The sequence below is a fragment of the Cottoperca gobio genome, chromosome 1 (assembly GCF_900634415.1).
Source record: "Cottoperca gobio chromosome 1, fCotGob3.1, whole genome shotgun sequence".
Taxonomy (NCBI): Eukaryota; Metazoa; Chordata; class Actinopteri; order Perciformes; family Bovichtidae; genus Cottoperca; species Cottoperca gobio.
In genome coordinates, this window is record NC_041355.1 from 24,665,313 (window position 1) to 24,687,561 (window position 22,249).

General features: G+C 41.4%; 2 protein-coding genes across 2 annotated transcripts in view; both read left to right on the plus strand.

Annotated features, from left to right (window-relative positions):
- Positions 1-532: 532 nt before the first annotated feature.
- Positions 533-22,249, plus strand: part of slc43a1b (solute carrier family 43 member 1b) — a 25,823-nt gene continuing 4,106 nt past the window's right edge. Inside the window, exons 1-8 of the mRNA XM_029446881.1 lie at positions 533-736; positions 10,267-10,425; positions 12,408-12,591; positions 12,713-12,768; positions 13,089-13,165; positions 17,797-17,889; positions 18,179-18,312; positions 20,604-20,746. Of these exons, the coding sequence (XP_029302741.1) occupies positions 10,272-10,425; positions 12,408-12,591; positions 12,713-12,768; positions 13,089-13,165; positions 17,797-17,889; positions 18,179-18,312; positions 20,604-20,746 (841 nt within the window). The 5' untranslated portion in view covers positions 533-736; positions 10,267-10,271. The remainder of the gene's footprint in view (positions 737-10,266; positions 10,426-12,407; positions 12,592-12,712; positions 12,769-13,088; positions 13,166-17,796; positions 17,890-18,178; positions 18,313-20,603; positions 20,747-22,249) is intronic.
- LOC115018129 (palmitoyltransferase ZDHHC5-like) overlaps positions 20,208-22,249 on the plus strand; it is a 20,417-nt gene continuing 18,375 nt past the window's right edge. The window contains exon 1 of the mRNA XM_029447000.1: positions 20,208-20,331. The gene's annotated coding sequence lies outside the window, so the exon portion shown is untranslated. The remainder of the gene's footprint in view (positions 20,332-22,249) is intronic.

The following is a 22,249-nucleotide window of genomic DNA, read 5'->3' on the forward strand; positions in this document are numbered from 1 at the left end:
CTGTGGATGCTTCATGTTGCAGGAAGTGATGCCTGCACAGCTGGAGGTTCATGCATCCTGCAGGAACATGTTCAGATCAGTGAATCTCTCAGAGGCTGTGATGACATTACAGCAGTGCAACCGATGTTAAATATAAATGTTTTGTTAAAGTGTTTAGAAACATACTGCAGCTGACCACATGATGGAGCCTGTGAGCAAAGCAAGCGCCCAGTATATCTGTCACTGGTGACAGGTGCTCTTCAGGTGCAACCAAAGCCCTGCAAGTAAAGACTTTGGTGGTTAAATGTGAATAAGAGATGTACATCCTTATAATACTTATATTCAAGTATTAATATCACTGGAGATAGGAAGTCCCATTATTTATATCAAAGCCTCACACCTAATGTGTCCAGATTGTAAGACTCATTAGGTGTGTGTGTGGGTGGGTGGGGGTGTGTGTGTGTGTGTCTGTGGGTGGGTGGGTGGGGGGGGAAGGCAGGACTTGAACTCCATTTATAGACATACCGTACTTAGAGAGAGCGACAGAGTCAATGTGAGTGCACATGTGCCAATGAATACAGCTGCCACACAGTGGGAGGGATTCCACACTTTAAATCAACAAAAGAAAGAAAGAAAGATTAAACTCTAAAACAGAATTACACTTGTCCTGTTGGAAACAGAAGCCGCAGAGAAGATAACGTGTTGAATCATCACCGTATAAATACAGACCAGCTACTGGAGGAGCTCAACTTGTGAAGTAAGTGACTTTACGCATGTTGCATAGATTGGATTGTTCCTTTCATAGAGCCTGAGCTGAGTTTCAATGACTCCAGTTCTGTTGCTGTATGGGATCGCACTCTGGAGCTACTTCTGAGCTCAGGTTAAGATGTTAGTTCCCTCTCCTGTCAACCACTACTGTCTCGTCATCATTGTTTAACTGGGCTGAGAGGCAAACTGTCCAACAGGGAGCTTTGTTTGAGGTATAAATAAAACATGTGATGATGGAGTTGGCCTCTAGCTTTTGTAAATTTAAACTTCTGGCAACAAATATTTGTTGATCAGTGAGTGTCACTTTGACATGGAAAAGGGTATTTATTAAGACAACTGAGAAAAGGTACGAGAGAGAAAGGAAGGAGGTATTAATGTGTTCATGTTTACTGTGTTCATTACAAGAGTCCATTCCAACTGAAGTGGTGTTCATGACCTTGTGAGGGGACATTGTCTCATATCTGGAGTTCACAAGGTGTGAACTATGTTGTTGTTGATTACTCATTTGTTGATTCTAAACAAAACTTTCAAATCAAAATAACAAAAAGAAAATCACTATTTTGGCTTTTTGGTCTGCTATTAAGAATGACAAATATTTGTAGGAAGAACCCCGACTATTTAAAGCAGTAATGACGGATATCTATCCATCATTCCTCTATTTATTTGTCACACGTAATCATGTAAGGTACAAAACCAGGGAAATGTTATCCTGACAGTTATTTTAATTTGTGCATTTAAAAGAGTTTGAATAGTATAGGTATATATATATAGGCCTTTTATATAATAATAATAATAATAATAATAATAATAATAATAATAATAATAATAATAATAATAATAATAATAATAATAATGATAATAATAATAATAATAATAATAATAATAATAATAATAATAATATATGTCTATGATTGGCTGGTACCTTCTTCCCGCCCCTCAACAAGGAGAAAAGGCCATTATTATAATAATTCTCCTTATTCTTGCAGCGTCTGGTGTAAATACCCTTTAGGCAGGTTAGAGCACGGTCTATTGTATGTTCAGCCAAACAAACCAAGTCTTTGCAGGGCCTTTACGTTGCTCGTCAGGACATTCTCAATGGTGTAGAAGCAGAACTTCCTCAGCATTTGAGGGGATACACAACATTTCCTCAAGCGTCTGAGGTGAAACAGTCTCTTCCTTACCTTTCTCACCACTGAGTCAATAGTGAGAAATCCAGGTGAGGCCCTCTGTGATGTGGACACCAAGGTAAGCTGTCCACCCTCTGCAACTCAGGGCTGTGTGCTCTGCCCCCTCCTGTTCACGCTGTACACCCACGACTGTAGCCCTCAACATGAAGAGAACTCTGTTGTGAAATTTGCGGATGACACTATGTTGATCGGACAAATTTCAAACAACAATGAGACTTCATAGGATATCAACAATCTTACAGAGTGCTGCTCAGATAACAACTTACTGCTCAACGTCAGCAAAACCGAGGAACTGATCATTGATTTTAGAAAAGGAGGTAAAGACACACACCCCTGTCTACATCAGTGGAGCTGTGGTGGAACATTGGAGTTCAACGTTCTTGGAAATCAGCATCACAGAGAACCTGCCAGGTCACCACACATCTCCATCCTGGTGAATAAAGCTAAAAAAGGACTGTTCTAGAAGGCGCAAGCCTCTCCGTCAGCTTTGCTTTTTGTGATTGACATTGGACAATGATGACATGACTACGAGTTACTCATCATGATAAGGAAATCAACTCACCTCTCTCCTGTGTAGTCTGTTACCAAGGCCTGGACTACGAAGCAGGATTTGTAAAATGGATTATTTATTCATCTTTTTTCAATAAATGTTGACTTTTGGACTTTACAATACTTAGATTTTTCTTTTTTTAAATGTATGGATCACACAAGTCTGAAACAATCCTACGCAGCCACCACTGGAATCCAACAGTATGATACTAATAACATTAGTGCAGCCTCATCTTCATCTGATACAAATACCGGCTTTAAACGCAATCAAAAGACATGCAAAGAAGAAGAAGCTGTGCAGCATTGGAAAGTTCATTTAGAATTTGAATGTCAATTTGAATGAAGCTTCGAAGTTTCAAACTATTAGGTGCAGCCCTACTATAATGAAAGTAAGCCTGCTTAAAGCTTTGAATTATGTTTCATATTTATTTTTATTTGCTGCGAAGTCTGTTTTACACGGGGGTTGCAGCTGAAAGAATAAGGCTAAAATATTATCATACACACCATCATTTACCCAAGTGGATAAATAAAGTATCTTATATTCTAAAGAATACATCTAAGCAACACCTTAATTTAATGGAATACATAAATGTAATTATAATTAGATCCCCTAGATGGGCAGGGATATCATAAGTCTATTCATTTACACATTCACACAGTCGTTGTTTTCCAGCCGTCCATCCTGCACTGGCAGCTTCAACTGTGTTACTTTTAGCCTGGATTATGTGTTTAACTTCTTTGTAATAGTCTGATATCATAAATGACCTTTTATTTGTAAAATATGACGCTCTGCTGACAGTACATTAGTCACATGAGGCAAACCCCGCCCCTTTGATGTGAACGCGCTCATAGCCAGACTGAGAACCCTGGGTTGATTTAGTAGGATGAGCTTGTAGTATTTATGAATAATACGATAAATAATAACTGAAAAGTATGTATCATAAACACATGAATTGGTAAAAGAGAGTATGTTTTATATTAAATAACATAATCAATGCCATCAACACAAAACATTGATCTAGTCTCATATTTTAAAGACTGCTTCAGAGTTCTGGCCCAGACCTGATAATTCATACACACGCAAATCACAGGATGAAGTTCTTTATAAGTGTTTATTGAAACTACAAAACTTGAACAGAAAATGTAATAATTAATAAATGATGGTGGATAAATGAGTACAATAAATAACCTACAACGATTAGCAATTTATGAAAGCAGACCATGTTTACGCAAATGAAAAGTGCGCCTATAAATACAATTTATTATTATTATTATTATTAGTCTAGCATCAAGCATCTGACATAAACTCAGGAAATAGTTTCACTGGACGTTTGTGATGGACAGATGACGAGTTATACTGGCGGAGGCCGTGGGTTCTCTTTAGACTTCGGCATTTTTTGGGACCTTGTCGGCAATACGTAATTTTAAGCGATCTTCTCCATCTCTCTCTCTTGGTCTAGTTATTGTACGTAGCCGTAGCTAACTGATTCGCCGTTATGGAAAGTTATGCTCTTGCCGTGGCGCACCACTTGCTGCGCTCAAAGTCCAAATTATTTCAACTTTGAGCTAGATTGGCGCTGATCTTTCAAAGCGCAACCAATGAGATAACAGCTGTATGTAACGTAGCCAGAAGCAATACAGGCAAGCAGGGGAGGTTACCATAGAAACAAGACTAACTAGCTGCCTGCACCACATGGCTCTGCGTCCTACCTTGCGGTGAGAAAAGAGAGCATTTCCTATCATGTGAAGGATTATATCCTCACCAGGACAATATGAGAGGCATAGGGGCTACAGCTTTTCTGTATAATCTGGCTGTCTAACAGTTGACTATGTAGTCCCTAACTCTATCATAGTCAGAGTGGGGAATTTGCCTGTACCTCTGCCTAACAGGTACACTGCCAATTAAGTGGATGTAGCATGGATCTAACCTTGCTCTCCAATGGGGGTGGTGTCATCCGTGAACTTCAGGAGCTTGACGACTGGTGACTGGAGGTGCAGCTGTTGATGTACAGAGAGCTGGGAGAGCTTGTCCTGCAGCAGAGCCGGGATGATGGTATTAAAGGCGGAGCTGAAGTCCTGGCATAGGTTCCTGCCGTCATCTACAGACCTGTTGGCTCTGTAGGCGAACTGCAGGGGTTCCAGAAATGGGTCGAGAGGTTTTTTAGGTTGGACAGGACAAGACGTCAAAAGACTTCATAACCATAGAGGTCAGGGCGACGGGTCTGTATGGGTTAAGTGCTGTGATCCTTGTTTGGGAAGGGAATGATGATGGAGGTTTTGAGGCAGGCTGGTATGAGGCATGTCTCGAATGAGGTGTGGAAATTTTCTGTAAACACTGGAGACAGCTTCAGTGTAGATGGTGATACAGAGTCTGGACCGGCTGCTTTGCGGGGTTTCTGTCTTTCAAACAGCCCGTTAACGTCCCCTCCAGCATAAATAGGGTTGTTGTTGTTGCGGTGGGAGAGGAGGAAACTTTGTTGTTCTCTAAATGTCTTATATGCAGGCTACTGCTACTGGCAGCGATAGACGATTGTTATGTCCAGCAACTATCTATAAGAAGTAAGCAAAGCACTCATAAGAAAGTAGCACTATCAGAGTGATAAGTATGTTTTGAATTCATGAACAAGTCATCAGAGAGAGCCTGTACAGCTGTTGTAACATGTTGTGTGTGGCACTGCAGATGAATAAGAAACAACAGCAACACCGTCGAACTGCATTAATATTGTAATTTAGCGTTGCGAGCTAAGCTGTGTGCCTTGCGCTAATGTTAGCTAACCTAAAGCTTCAAGGAGTTTTGTATCCCTGTTTCCACAGTATGTCACATATCTCTGCATTACAGCTAAAGTATTTTATAAATCCATAGATACTTTCTGTGGTGACTATGATTTGGATTGTGATTGTTCGTGCATTCCATTTGTTCATTCTAAATTCATTGACATAATCAATTATGCTTTCGCTGTTGTATAACTCTAAACATTCATTAACGTACATTTCAATTATATAATGTCAGCATATTAGCCCGGGATTTTGTTTGCAGTCAGAGCATAGAATGTGTGTGAGAGAGAGAGAGAGAGAGAGAGAGAGAGAGAGAGAGAGAGAGAGAGAGAGATTTTTTCAAAAAACACTTTATTTACAAAAATAAATGTAAACTCACAAACAGTTTACAAATAAAGTGCAAAGAAAATCCATTTCAGTTTTAAAATGTATATATATATATATATATATATATATATATATATATATATATATATATACACACAGAACATTATTTTTTTATCCAACAAAAAACTGTGCAAAGTATAACTCATCTTTATCAATAAAACAAACAATATCTTTAAAACACCAACGCTGTTTAAAAGTCTCTAAATCATCACTATGTTTAAAAAATCTGAACTCTAGCCAGAGTCTGGCCCTGATGTTACAGAGCCACACTAACCGGGCCTCCTGCCCTTCTCTGTTTTCTATTGTGTTCTTCCTGCTTATGTATATGGCCATTTTGGCTTCTCCTGAGAGGAAATTTAAGAGCTGTCACTTTTCTTTATTTGCCTTTTTGTAGGCAGCTCCCATGATAAAAACTCTCAGTAAAAACTACATCAAAGAGACTAAAAACCAATATTAAAATAGAGAAGAAACTTGTGAGTCTCTTACTCTCGCTAAAAACATGGAAAACAGTCTTGCGAAGATTACAAAATGTTGTTAAAAACGGCAGGATTAATAACAGAAATAAAAGCGTTTGAGGCAATAGCACCATGTAAAATCTTCCAGTGGAGGGTCTGCTGCACAGGCCTTTTCTGCAGATGCTTTTTACACAGTTAGTATAGAACGTTTTTGTCAGCTCTGTGCAGCGACAGTTTAACTGGATTAATGACCTCATGCAGGGGGCCGGTCAGTTCTCCCAGCCCTGGGCTCAGGTAGACTTCGGGAAAGGGGTCCGCTGAGTCTGGATCAGCCTCTCCCTGGCTGTACTTGGTTAGGGGGCTCCCCTCTTCTCCAGTGAGCCTCTTGCTCCAGAGCTGCAGGATTCTTTGAGCCACCCGGACAGAGTTCAGACCCAGCAGAGAGGCCAGGGCCCAGGCATTGCTCATCGCCGGCCCCACTGCATCTACCAGCTGCTGCTCTTCTTTTTCTCCAGGCCGAAGAAGAAGCTAGAGGGAGCATCCATCTCGGTGGCGTTTTGAAACCGAGACCGAACCAGTGCACCCTGTACTTTAACGTCTAGCAGGTCAGCCAAAGCCATTTATTTTACTTTGATGATTTCAATATATCCTCGAACTCCTGTGGACTCACTAATTCTTTCTAATTCTACTATATCAGCCTCCAGGTCTTTCATAGATCTGGTGATATCTTGTGTGACATTGACGGTGTGCTGTTGACAGAGCATTTTGATTTCAGTCTTACCATGGTCCCACCACTGCCTAAGACTGCTAAAATCACCCTTCCTCTGTCTAAAAACACTCCAGAAATACATAAGGACCTGTTAAAACTGTTAAAACTGAGTTAAAATGCCAATATGCACTTTTTGGCTTTATGTTTCTAATGAAAACATTACATAAAAGCAAAGCATGATCTGTAAAACCAGCCAGAATGATGCTGCACAGTTTAAAAATATTAAAATGATGTTTAAAACAATAAATACGATCCAACCTGGCTGAGGAAATCCCATTATCTCGGTGGTGAGACCATGTATATTGTCGATCATCTGCATGCATCCTTCTCCATACATCCACCAGGCCATGGGAGTGGACCAGCTGCCTCAGAGCATTCTGGGACGCTGAATACGGCTCTGCGTGATTGCGATCTACAGATGCATTTTCTGTGCAGTTAAAATCCCCTCCCAAGAATAAAAGATCCTCCGAGGAACAGCTATTTAAAACATCATTATCTTTTTGTAAAAACAGCTTCCTCTCTGCACCAATTATTGGAGCTTACACATTTATAAAAACACCCACTCTAAAAATATCCATAGCAAGTGAGATGTTAAAAGCAAAAATCAACGTTTGCTTGTTTTTTTTTACTTTTAGCACAAGTTTCTTTAATCTAAAAACCTCCTGGTCAGTGAGGCCAGACTCCTTTCTTTGGCTCATATAGAGTCTGGCTGAGGTATTAAAACCGGCACAGCTGTGGACGGCTCCACCGCAGCAGCCGTCACCCCTCCTGGACCAAACGCAGCTGGCTCCTCGCGCCTCGGACAGGCTCTTGCGGTGTGTCCCTCCTCTCCGCAACCAAAACACTTCATAATTGATGAAGTCGCAAAAATCACATAGTCATAATCATCTACATGTTTCAGTAACTGAGACTTACATCCAGACAGGATCTTTTTCACCGAGGAAACAACTTTCCTGTGTCTGGACTAGCGCTCTACTGAGGAATTCATCAGTTATGAACGGAGGGACATTGGATAGAACTACTCTGGTTGCGGGCAGGGCCAGTGGCAACACCTGCACAAACAAATCATTTACCACGATACCTGTCTCAATAACGCGGTTCACCTTCTCCAGCTGGTCCAGGAAAATGACAACGGCGCTGTTCATCCGCGCCAGTGATTTTATACTGCCGTGTCCGACCTTTCCCCCACAGCTAAACCTACATCTTCTACACTACACAGGAAGCCGGCTGAGATCTTTATGCCGTGCTTCCTTATTAGCTTGGTGAATTCTCCATTTACTATGGCGTCAGACGCCGACCGGCGAGACACCAGCAAGAGAAAACCCCACAAACACCCCAAACACCACACCCAAACTCACCAAAAGTAAAAACTAAATTAAACTATCACCAATAAATTGTGTTAAATTAAATCCCATTACAAAACAAACATATCAAAAAGATTGAAATCGAAAAACCCATGCTCACAAACCCACAGGTTGAGTCACTGCTTTCTAAAGCATCCCACACACACACACACACACCAACACATACACATACACACACACACACACACACACACACACACACTCCCCCTCAGAGGTTTTGAATTCAGTCCATCAAATATTTAAACACTCATTGCTAGGAAGAACACGGGGTATTGATTTGTAGTTCAATATGAATGTTACTGTGTGTGTGTGTGTAGATGTGTACACAGGGTTAGATCAGTGCATGACACATGATAGCTCCAGCTACAGTAGAAGGTCAACTAGGGTTAATCCCCCCCCCCTTCCTCTTTAACACGTACGTAACTTATGCAACAGTGATGCAGTGTTTCTGTGTTTCTCCCCAAAACAAATTGTGTGTGTTCTTATCGCCTAACACTTGTTTTATATGAATATTGGATATTTTCACAGTTAAACATACATTTTACTTCTCCTCTTTATTGAATCATACACAGTAACTAGAGACTCAGAAAGGTGCACTGAGAGTCAGTTTCCTGTATCTGTGTCACGTGGGTTTCACCACTGCCCTGCCTCTTTCTGAGAGTCTAAGAACATGTAGAGGCAGACAAATGAACTTAAACACAGTAAGTGGGTGGAAAAAACTTCAGGTCAACTGCTCGTCCCCACCCCTGCTAATCTCACCGTAAAAAATGTAGTTCAAGGTATGACAAGCCAGCAGAAACAGCCAGGATGGAAAGAGGAGAGTGTTCAGATCCTGGCAGGCTCTCCTGCCTCCTCCTATTTTTGGGCGTTCAGCAGATCAATTTCATATTAGCACCCTTCCTCCTGCCACTTCAGAGTTGGAAGAGCAGAAAAATTCAGATGCGATATAGACACTGGGTCGTAGAAACAACTCCTGGCAGAAAGTGTCATCTGCCGACCGTATTGAAGAGGTTATCAGTAGGGTGACCAGGGCTCTGGATATTACCCTCCCTGAAAACCTTACAGTGCCCCTTCTCGGTTTGAGGAGCATGTACCTGATTTTACGATCTAGGTGTGCAAACAAGTGGTCTGTGTCCTTTAGTAGGTTATTAGACAAGAGATCAGTCGGCTTCCTAAACTGCACAGAGCTATGGGGGGACAGACCTGTTTGGCTAATTCTGGGCCATCCCGTCCCTCTTCTAAGTTTCCAGCCTTGTGGCAACTATGGCTGTGAGCTCTGTCTAGCGTGAGCCTGTTCCACCTCTTCTGGCAGGGCTCAGATCAGTGTCCTGGCCCCTTCAGGGGATTCAGTTGATCCCCTGAAGGCCCCTGAGGCCAAACTACACCTACTACGGCTGCGGAGGTACTGCCAAATGGTTAGAATAAGTAAAAAAATAATTTTGCTAATATACAAAGCTAGTTGTTTAAATAGCTAAATGTGCTTAAGAATTCACATACATAAAAAAATTACCTACATTTTCAGAAAGAACTTTAAATTAAAATGCATAATTTCAATGACCAGTTACATTTGATCACGACACATCAGCAATCACGACACATCATCAGGTTGAGACAAACCTACTGCCATTGTTAGCTAGCTATCATTCTCTCGCAAGCAGACACACACAATTAATTAATAAAGTTGGATTCATAATGACAGGCAGTGATGGGTAAGGGTAAGCAGAATATTTTATCACTCTGGTCATTACAGCTGACAGTGGAACACATATTTACAGCCCAGTATATTTTGTTCTCAATCAGAAGACAAACAGTCACAGTATTACCCAGACAATCAGACAATTACAACAATACAAGTTCAAATAAAAATATAATAGCCAGAAGTTATCTAAAAAATAGAAGGAAAAAACATTGAAATGATGATGATGATGATGAAGATGATGATGATGATGATGAATTTCTTCGCTCAATGTTATAGAACCAATGATGCGTTTCCAGCTGTTTGGTGGACTAATGTTTTCCTTCCTGTTCTACAGCTGCCATGGCTCCCAGCTTGGCCCAAGCGTACAGGAGGAGGTGGTGGATGGCTATCACAGCCATTATAGAAAACCTCCTCTTTTCTGCTGTTCTGCTGGGCTGGGGCTCACTGCTCATCATGCTGAAGAATGAAGGCTTCTACTCCCACCTTTGTATTGGTAAGTCTCATCCTCTATTGCAGTTATTATCCCCAATCAAACACGTACCTCTCTCGGATCATTTCAAAGTTGCAGTCTTATTATAATATAGTTTTACAGTACAGACAGATGCTGTCTGTGGCACATGTTGAGTGTCTGTGACCTGAAGACATGCTCGGACCCGGGTTTAGGGGTGTTTCGGGTTCTTTGAGGAGACCATGATTGTGGTGGATTTTTGAAGTCTTTGTTCAAGGACTGATTTCACTGATGGACGTGACAACAATTCAACAACTGATTCTTAATATTGCCTGTTTTAGATATAACTATCATATCAAATATAATCCTGGATGTATCTTCCAACAAGACTGCCAAGTGTTTTGTTCCAGTCTTTGTTCATATAATAGTTTAATACAGGGGTCGGTAACCTTTTTGGCTGGGAGAGCCATAAAAGCTAAGTATTTTTTTATGTATTTCCTTGAGAGCCATATATAAAAATATATAAATTTGAATGCAACTTTATGCGTGCATTTTTTAAGAATAACATGTCTCCGATTACTAATAGCAGTATCAGTGTTTCATTGAACAGGAGCTCTTTTATTAAATAAACTAAACGCTTACGTTATTTATCTCATTTATGTGCACGTTTCAGTGTGTCAAACTCAAGGCAATTATATCCGTCTCGCGAGAAAATATCCTATGTCTGTCATAACTGGCCCGCCGGTTTTGGTAATTACATCAATGCATGGCACAACCACGGGTAAAGACATTTGAGGAAGTATCTAAATGTGTGAATGAAATCAAAGTTTTTGGAAAGCAAAGGGAAAGACACCACAGATCTCTGGGACGAAAGTGGCGATGTGAGCTGGACTGTTTGTGCGACATAACGAAGCATCTCACTGCTTCAGGGCCGTGTGATCACGGACATGTGTGATGCAGTGAGAGCTTTCTAAGCCGAGCTTTCTGTGGGAGACTCTGATGCAGAAGGAAACTTTGGTCACTGCGTGTTTCCAAACACTGACAAACCATCTCCACCGCGCATTCTGCTCATAAACTGAGCGCATTTGCCGACTTTGCAGCTCAGAAATTTAAATTGAACTGCTCAGCAATCCGTTTGCAGTTGACTTAAATATGTTCCATATCTTTTTGCACTTTATCCAATATGTGTATCCTGTTCAATAAATGTGGACCGTGTTTGGCCCTCCCTGTGATTGAGTTTGACCCCCCCGGTCTATTGCTTGCTTTGTGCAGTTTCTCCTCTGCTCGGTTTCGCTTAGGGCGGGGCTCCGCCCCCTACGCACACACGTGTGAACACACCTTCACCTACAGCCAGAGACAGAGCGGAGGAAAGGAGAGGGGAGAACTAAAAACAAATCCGCTGCTAAATGTTTTTACTTTAAAATGTCACAATATAATTATTTATTACTTGTTAATCATGTTAAAAAATGTTAAACGAGCCATATTGCATTATCGAAAGAGCCATATATGGCTCGCGAGCCATAGGTTCCCGACCCCTGGTTTAATAGTTAAATATAAACTGTAGGACTTCAAATAAACAATTAAATCCTACAGTGTTGCAAAATGCCTCCCAAAACGTTCTCTTCCAGATACCAGCTCTCACAGAGATAGAATGAATAGAACAGATTCTTCAATCACGTAATCTTCACATGAGACACTTGCAAAGCATTCAGCAAAGAGTTCAGTAAGTTAAGGTTTAAGCATCACTAAAAAAAACACTTGTCCAGCGGTCACTAAATATTTCAGCTGCAGCTACAATCTCATTGATAACAAACTTGCAAAATGAGCCTGGACTGAAACAAAACAGCATATTTTCACCTCTTGCATTAACCTCTGACCTCTAACACTATGACTAAGTTATCTGGGCCTGTCCTGTTGGCAGCAGTATATTGGGTTTATTTTTTACCCATACATTGTAATGTCTAGTCTTCTCAGTGCAGTGAGTGTTTGTTTCTTTACTTTCTCTTTTTTTCTATGACCTTATCCAGAAAATGAGACTGTCAATACCAACGTGACCTCCATGCAGAGCGGTAACTGGCGGAGTTGTGTGGAGCAGGAAGAGGTGTTGAACCTTGGCTTCACCATCGGCTCCTTCCTCTTGAGTGCAGCCACTTTACCACTGGGGATCTTGATGGACAGATATGGACCGCGCCCACTGAGGCTCATTGGCAGGTGTGACAGACAGTCCTTTTATTATTTGCTTTTTATGTGAAGATGAGTGTTTTTAAAACCACAAGTTAAAAGTTTTGAAACTACAGCCCACATGCGCTCTGACATTCTCTGTATATTTCAGTTCCTGTTTTGCAGCCTCCTGTGCAATGATAGCTGCCGCTGCATATGACCCTGAAGGTACAGTAAAACAACACATCAACAACAAGCTTGAATCATATAATCCCACAGAGATACAGGACGTATTTCACAACTTCAGTCTTATTATTGTAGTTTTGAAACAGTTAAGGGGAGTCCAAGTCCATGATGAAACACTAAAAGTGACTAGGAAGAGAAAGGAAAATTAATACTGTGTTGTAAAAGAACATTACATTTTCTACATCATAGTTTTTTTACCAACATGCTTCTGTTGGTACCGTAATGATGGACAAAGGTACAAAAAATGCCTTTAAAGTTTCCTTATAGTTTATTTTAATCTTCATTTCCATGTGTTCCACCAGTGTTGTCTGGCCTCATCTTCCTCGCTGTCTCCTTCAACGGCTTTGGAGGAATCTGCCTGACCTTCACCTCACTCACAGTAGGATTCACACGCATACACAGGCATGCACAGGCACGCACACACAACTAGTGGTGAGGTGTCCAAATGTATTGACAACTGAACCAGTACTGAGAAAGTTAAAAATAGTTCCTCACACTGAATAATGGCTACATATATTACAAAGTTCCTCTTTGTCGCCGTGCGGCAGGCTAAAGCACCCCCTCTCCTTAGCTCATGGGTGTTCCCAGACCATAAGCCATCTATAATCAGTTGGACAGGGGAGAATCCAGGAGAGTTAGCAGAAACACATTTTACCATGACTTAAACTGACGACTCACACATTGCATGAAGATTTGAACACAACCTACGTTGTTTGCTTTTTTAAATGACCCTGTGTGTCTAGATGTGTGAAAGTGAAGGACCTGGCATTCTTTGCCTCCACCTTGTTATTATTTTCCTATGCTGGACACCTTGTTGTGTGGGCTTTTATTGCTTACGAGTCAAAACAAGTTTAACTTTGTTGGACAATATCACATATTGCCTTTATGCAGGCCACCCATATCGAGGGTTAAGCCAGCCTGCTATATATCTTTTGAGGAGGTCATATGTCCTGACACCAGCACATCCAGCATATCCACTACAGACACCAGATTAAAAAGATGATACATTTACATTTGCCGTTAATTAGCTTACATTATGTTGTGTTACAGCAGCTGTTTCTATGGTGAATCATTTCAAGAGCTCAGATTAATTTATCTCGGATGGTGGTCCTTGGAAATGTTTTAACAATCAGAAGTGGGCCTTAGGTTACAAAAGGTTGAGAAGCCCTGGTGTCTCAAATGAGTCTCCACTGTGCACCTACACCACTCAGACAGCTTCTGTTTTGATATATTGTTATAATACATAATGAAACACAAACACCAATAAGTCACCAAAGTCGCTGATCACTTCAGAAGTTGAATGATGCACTAATCAATATGCAGGAACTGCAGCTCTACAAAGCAGTTCAGCATTTGTCAGCACATTGAAAACTGTATTCGCCTTTAAAATGTAAATGAACTTATCAAACTTATAAATTTGTCATTCTGTGGCTGAAAGACAATTGTGGAAATGTTGTTATTGTTCCATCTCATCAGTCTCTTTTCAACAGTCAGGTTTTCATTAAACCGTACATTACTTGCTCAGCAGCAAACATCATACTAACAAGGTAGAGAACAGCTGGTGAACATAGTGGAGCATTTAGCTGCTAAAGAGACAGATATTTTTTTCTTAAGGCCCTGTCACACATATCCGTATGACAGAAACGTATGCCGGCGCATACGAATCCGAATACGTCCAACTTTTCATCGGATCGGAAAAGTGAACATATACAGATCCACATGTCTAACCTATTGATATCGTATCACTTACTGACGTGTGCTTCATAAGATATGCAGACGTTACGTTACGTTAGACATACGTGAATACGGAATACGTACGTGAATAGTTACCTACGTAAATCGAGTACGTGAATACTTACGTGACTACGTTAGAGGTACGTTAGATATAGGCTACGTCAGCTGACGGTGAACCCTACAGCCAATTTATTGATAACGAGTGGATACCCTATTCCTACCCTATGTTACGATTATGCCTGACGACGGAGTAACTTACTAAACGTGTTTCTACAGTACAGCTAGCGTTCAGTATTTTAGCCGTTCTCCAGCATGACGTGAACCAGATGGCACTTTTCCAGCTCCGTTGGCCAGACGCTCTGATACATTTTAAATAAGTAAGTGATACGCTATCAATGTTTGACATACGTATAATAATTTGTTATGTATTTGTTTATGTATACGTCAGCTACAACACTGCTGTGGAAAAGTTGGACGTATTTGGACAAATTTTGAGCTACTTTTCATATACGCCGACATACGTTTCTGCCATACGGAGCTGTGTGACAGGGCCGTATGTCTGCCGTGTTCGGCGTATCGTCTGCGTCCTTCAAACGATCAGAACTTACCCTTAATTTATATCAACCTATTGCCGATATTTCGTATGTGCCGGCATACGTTTCTGTCATACGGATATGAGCGACAGGGCCTTTAGGAGTTGGTGGAGACCAAAACAGAGTTTAAAGAGATTTTTAAAAATATATATAATTTGCCAAAAATGTTAATAAATGGACTCAGCATTTACAACATAAACTGCTTATGTGAGTTTTCCTAATTTAATTAATGATGACAGCCTCAAAACTTACATCTACTTTCAGTCCTCTTTGACATTTATAGTTGATTCAGATGAAACTCAAAACCACAAGATATATAGCGTCTCAATGTCGAGCTAAATGAGTCCTTCTCGACTCATCAGTCTGTGTACATCATCAGTGTGACATTGTGAAGTACAGTCAGCAGTAGAGAGGACAGGGACACAGGACAACGCACCTGGACCTGGGACATCTAGACTGATCACCAGGACGCCCCGTATCCCCCCTTTTCCACCTCTCTCTTTCTGTCAAACCCCCGGCGTGACATCACAGACTGAGGCGTAAACCTACAGAGCAGAGCAGTGACGCACTGAGTCCAGAACAGCTCTCTATCTACAACCTTCAAGTTCAGCGCATTCATGTTCCACACTTGCTTTTTACTGCTCTATGTGTACTTGGGATCACAAACACATGCTTGTGTGTGTGTGTGTGTGTGTGTGTGTGTGTGTGTGTGTGTGTGTGTGTGTGTGTGTGTGTGTGTGTGTGTGTGTGTGTGTGGGTGTGTGCGTGTGTGTGCGTGTGTGTGTGTGTGTGTGTGTGTGTGTTTTGCAAAGCAACACATGCTGTTCCACTTGTTCTAAATTCTGCTTCGGCCTCTCAGCCAATCCAAAACATTGGCGGTCAACACACCCTCCAATGGCCCCTTTTCAACCTCTCTCTCTCTCCGTCTCTTTCTCTCTGTGTGTGCGTGTGTGTGTGTGTGTGTGTGTGTGTGTGTGTGTGTGTGTGTGTGTGTGTGTGTGTGTCTTCCTGACCTACAATATGTCCTAGACTTGACATGGTCATTCTGGCCTTGGTGCTGTCATTCCTGGTCCAGTGTGTGTTTGTGTCTGGTGTGTATTATCTCGTTGATAAGCGCTTACATAACTACTTCATGTAAACAGTGCACAAGCCCAGCTAACCTAACTAACTGCAAAAACGTTGTTTTTATAATAGACTGAGTGTTATTTTAGTCTTCTGAAACATCGTATTTTTTTGAGAAAGACAAAGAGTCAGAACAGAAGAGAGGAAAAGGGGAGCTCAGGCAGACAGCGTGGGGGCTGGACAGGGGTGTAGCATGAGACCCCAGGCAGATCAATTGTTGGCAAAGCAGGGAACCTCATGAGGATCCGAGCCTCCACAGACACTAACTAAAGCTTCGTCCCCCGAGTCGCTGCACACTCCCCTCACCAGCCGCAGTGGCACTTGGACAAAAAAGTTTATTTCCATCCCTGGTTGATCTGCATATAAGACAAGTCATGGCTCAATATTACGTCTCCAATCTCCTTGTTAAAGCAGTATGATTTTGAACAACCTCTGTTGGCAGCTAGGACCAGTACTGTTAATGTCCCACTTATTCCAATTTCATATAGATGTATTACAGCTGTTTTTGTTTTTTTATAAATATAAATAACAGTATACAACGATAACAAACAATAGTGTTTGAACCTGGTTCCTTTCAAAGTAGTAAAGCTTTCATTCAATGAATGTAGAATTGGTCAGATAAGAGCCGTCTGGATAACACAGAGGGCGAAAAACACACAAGCAGAGCACACAATGTGCCCTTACTCACAGTGGCCAAACTATGTGATTGTCAAAGAGCCAAGCCAGTACAATTTTCTTTAGCCTGCAGCCCCAAGAAGGATATGTGTGTACAGTGTTTACAGAGGTGGAACAGTCGAGTTAGTCAACTAGAAAACAGGAAAAGATTGCAATAAACCACTAAACTATGATCTTTGCGGGCTGAAAAGGTGGAATTGATATCTTGGATTTAAACACTTTCTTATGCATAAATTGAAATAGCTGGTGGTATTGCATGTCACTCGAATTGTACTTTATAAGATTACATGTGACAAATAAATGTATTGATTGATTGATCAGGATATACTATTGGTGATATTCTATAATATAAATGAACAGCCATCCAGGACATGTGATATGAGGAGTACGTTTAAAGGGTCTGTCACGTGAACAGAGCCGCGTGCAGGGGGCTGGTGATTGGCAGCGCTCCAGCTGTGTCTATAGTTAGAGAGTATGTCTGTACACACACACACACACACACACACACACACACACACACACACACACACACACGCACACACCAAAATTGACCATCTGCATGGCCACAAAATGTTCACATGCACACACTCATGCCATGTTATTGTGTGTGCGAGCGTGTGTGTGTGTCACAGTAAAAGCTTGGTTCATAAGATGCACCAGCGCCATCTACTGGTTTTCAAAGTGCATTTGTATCACTGAGAATGTCACTCATAACAGCAAGTTAGGGGATTTATTTTAGTCGGTTTTACATTGTATGTTGTTTAATAGAAATGCCTGAGAAAGGTCAAAGGTCATAGCTGATCAATAGATTCAGCAGCAGTTTATTGATCATTCATTGGTTTGATATTATAGAAGTTTCCTTTCTCTTGATCTCTCTCTCATCTAGCTGCCTAACATGTTTGGGAATGTACGATCCACAGTCCTCTCCCTGATGATCGGCTCCTACGCTTCTTCCGCCGTCACCTTCCCTGGTGTCAAGGTACACACACACACACACACACACACACACACACACACACACACACACACACACACACACACACACACACACACACACACACACAGAAAGAGGAAATGGAAGAGAAGATGACCTTTAAGCAGTTGTTAAAGTTAATATAATTCAAATACATTGAAGCAATAAGGTAATTTTACAACATGCTGATGAATACTTAAAAAAAACTTATTTTCTTCTCCCCCTTCTCTTCATCCCTTCATCACCCTTCATCCACTCTCTCTCTCTCTCTGTCTTACCACTCTTACCGCCTCAGCTGATTTATGACCTGGGTGTGTCGTTCCGCATCATCATGTGGGTTTGGTCTGCTATGGCCTGCGTAGTCTTCATCAACTGCTTCCTAAACTGGCCTGCTGAGTCCTTCCCTGCACCTGAAGACATCAGATACACGTCAGTGCACTCTTCCTCCTGTAGTCACATTGTTGTGCTCATGAAGACACACACAAACACATTTACTCTTGGAAGTCCAAGTAATGACTTCTACTGTAGTCCATAGCACCCCTTCTTCTCCTTGGCTTCTGTATGAGATTAAAACTACTTAACACTCTAATAATATTATGTCATGAATTCTCATCATGGGACTCACATTAAGAAAACCTTAATATACAAGCCCCAAGACAGGCTTGTTGTTTAGTCAGCCTGTGTGAAAATGATAAACTATTATTACTAAAGTAATGTTTAATAGTTGTTTTTAAAGCTACATCCTTTTCTTCTTTTTTAAGCCACTTGGGGGCAGCGTAAAAGCTGTAAACACTGACATATTATCACACTATAAAGTTATATTACATTACATTTATTTAATCTTTGATTCAAAGAGACTTACAAGAAGGGCATTCAACCATATGGGTACAACCCAACAAGTGCAAGAATCATGCAAGTACATCAACTTCATCAAAACATTTATTTTATAAATGATTATATTGATTTAAAAATGATTTTATTGCTTCCGCTAAGAAATATAGTCCGTTAGTTTCTACTGCATAGCTACTTTGTAGCCTTCTTAAGATGAGCAATTCAAATTATGTCAAACTTTGACAAGTGTCCACACCATTGTTGTGGTTTGATTGTTGTGTAACTGGCAATCAAAGTTCTTCCTGAAGTAGGATTTTTTTATCAGATGGATAAAATGAGCACAGCACCGATTGAGGTTTTCTGCCCAGTAACTGTCAAATGTCTGTTCACATTTTGTTTTCCATTCACCTTTAAACACTACCACAGCCCATCCTGTTTTCCCTCCAGTGTTTACTTTGTGTCTGTCTTCTTAAACTTTGTTGTCCAGCTCTTTGTGTGTTTTAACCTCTCTTGCTTTTTCTGCCCTGTTTTCTTTTATTGATATTTTTCTTCTCTTTACTGGGGACAGTTTAGTCATCATTAATCCAAAGTTTTTCTGCTCTCCACAAATATAAAAATAATTATGAAATATTCCGTGGTGTTTTCTAATGGAGTAACAGAGAATTTTCCACTCATTTCCCATCTAAAAGAAGACTGTCATGAACTTTACTGAGCACTTTCCATGTTGGACAGGACACTCCATAACTGTATGATGGAAATAATGTTTTGAGGTGGTGACAGGTGTAGATAATGACCTCTCTTGCCATTGGACCATCATTAGGTAAGGGCTGGAGTAATTTGTCCATAAATTACCGTTGAAACAAGAAGAAACACATGGAAGTCTCATTCACATACGGTAACTCCACAGTCGGGGTATTTGGACATGCACCCCTCCTCTCAGCGTATCCTTCATTTCCGTCTCCCGAAAAAAAGTGGCCCGCGACCCAGACATAGTGCCGGGTTTGCAGGCCAGTATCCCGGTTTCAGGGTATCAACATAAAGCATTATTTAACAAAATACAGACCTCCTCGAAATAAATATATATATTTCCATAATGAGGGTGTCTCACACGCGGCCTCGCTCTTCGTAATGTCCGTCATGTCTCTCGTACCACTCGCTACTTTTGCGCGCCTCTTTCCCTGCATCCGGGGACTGTAACCTGTAAAATCCATAGAATTTAGGAATTCCCCTAGTGGCCGTTAGCTGTAAAAATCCATGAGGAAAGCCGCACTGTTAATTAAGCCGCCTAGCCGGTCGCAAACATGGGGAAAAAGTTCGACGGCTTTATAGTCCGGTCCGGAAATTACGGTATTTGATATTTGAAAAGTGCACTGATGATAAATTGCATATTTCACTGCTCTGTTAGTGTTTCCCTGCATTTAAAACAAAGCTTATAACAGCAGTTTACCTGTTAGTGGTTGGTCCTCATGATGTTAGTCTCTACTCTGCAGGTATCTGGGCAGAAAGAAGTGTGTGCAGAGTGTGTGTGTGCATCCTCCTTTCCTGCGGCCGCAGCTGACAGAGGCCCAGCTGGCTGCAAAGATCCTGGACAACGGCATTCAGGGAGACCTGCACCGGGTAAGAAACCCAGGATGTTATCATCATTTGGATTGATCTAAGCTTGGTAAAGAACAAAAACAATTGCTTTGGCCTGTTGGTAATCACATGTTATGTAAAGGGGCTGTGGTAAGTTTCCTCATTGGCAGGTCCAGGTGGCAGCAGGTTTGAACGTTCTAAGGTCACACAGTAAATCAGCCCAGACCGTCTGTGATGCTTGATCACAAAGGATACTAAATGGTTATTTTATACATCTTATTATACATTCAATATCATTTTTTTTCTCTCATCAGTAAAAAGGTGAAGCTCAGTGGAGTTGTGAGCGAGGACAAGATGACTGGGGACCGGTACGTTACCCATGTGACTGTCATGGAAGACATGATGGCACCTAAGCAGCCAGAACCCGAGCAGACAGACTCCCAAAGCACAACCCAGGGTAAGAACATTATTCATTGTTGTTGTTTTAGCCAACAAACATGGAGGTCTCTACCAGATGTTTACTTCTCGTCAGAGTGGAAAGGGGTGAAACAGCATCACTGCAGTTAATGATAATCTCGGCTTGTCTGGCTGACATCTCTCAGTTGATGTCCGCACACCTCTTGAAACTCAACCTCGACAAGACTTTTAATTCCAGGGAAGGACTCTCCCATCCAAGACCTTACCATCAACATCGGCACCTTGGTTGTTTCCCCGACTCAGACCGCAAGTAATCTGGGTGTGACACTGGACAACCAACTGTCCTTCAGTGCCAGCATCGCTGCAACAAAGACACACTCTTTACAATATCAGGAGGATACGTTCCTACTGAGTTAGAAGGCGACACAGGTTCTTGTTCAGGCTCTTGTCATCTCACGCCTTGATTACTTTAACTCCCTCCTCGCCGGACTGCCTTCATGTACCATCCGACCTCTACAGCTTATCCAGAATGCAGCAGCCCGACTGGTCTTTAACCTTCCCAAGTTCTCCCACACTACACCGCTCCTGCGCTCCCTTCACTGGCTACCAGTGAGTGCCTCAATCTGCTTCAAGACTCTGGTGCTGGCCTACCGTGCTGTGAATGGATCAGCCCCTTCCTACATCCAGGCCGAGGTCAAGCCAGACTCCCCAGCGCGTTCACTTCGCTCTGCATCGGCCAATCGGCTCGCTACTCCCTCACTGCGAGTGGGACCCAGATTCCCCTCAAATAAAACTGCCTGTTTGGTAACCTGGCTCCAAAATGGTGGAACGACCATTGATGTCAGCAGAAAGTTTTCACACCTTCCGTCCGAACTGCAAACTCACCTGTTTCGACAGCACCTTGGCCAAAAATTTAAAAAAATCCTATTTCTGTATGTAGCACGTACTGTACATCGGAGAGTTAGATGACAGGCTAGATACTGCTGTCATGTTATATTGAGTCAGGAGGCTGTTAGGCTAACTTAGCATTAAGACTGGAGGCAGTGGTAAACAGAAACATAAGGATTTAACAAACTACAGACAATGTGTTGTGAGCTTTGGAGGTACTTGTACTTGTTTGAACTTTGGACAGAGCCTCTGCCTCCAGTCTTTATGCTAAGCTCAGCTAACTGCCTCTTGGCTCTAGCTCTATAATTAATGATTAATGATTCAATCGTTTCATCTAACGCTCAGAAAACAAGCTAATACAGACGTTTTCCAAATGTCAATCTTTTCTTTTAAATATACATTATATATAGGTTAGATTCATCACTCACCTTTCACAGAAAAACATGAAATAATGCTAAATATGTTCAAATCCCTATTCTTCATATTCTACATGAAGTGTTACCACAGCTACAGTTTGTGTGTCAGTTATTCATTCAATGACACATCAACCAGTGAAAATAACAACATGTGGATTCAATGCTGAAACTTGTACTTTGGAACAACTGATAACATTTGAATGGATTTTTCTACTATTTTTCTACTATTTGCACCATAG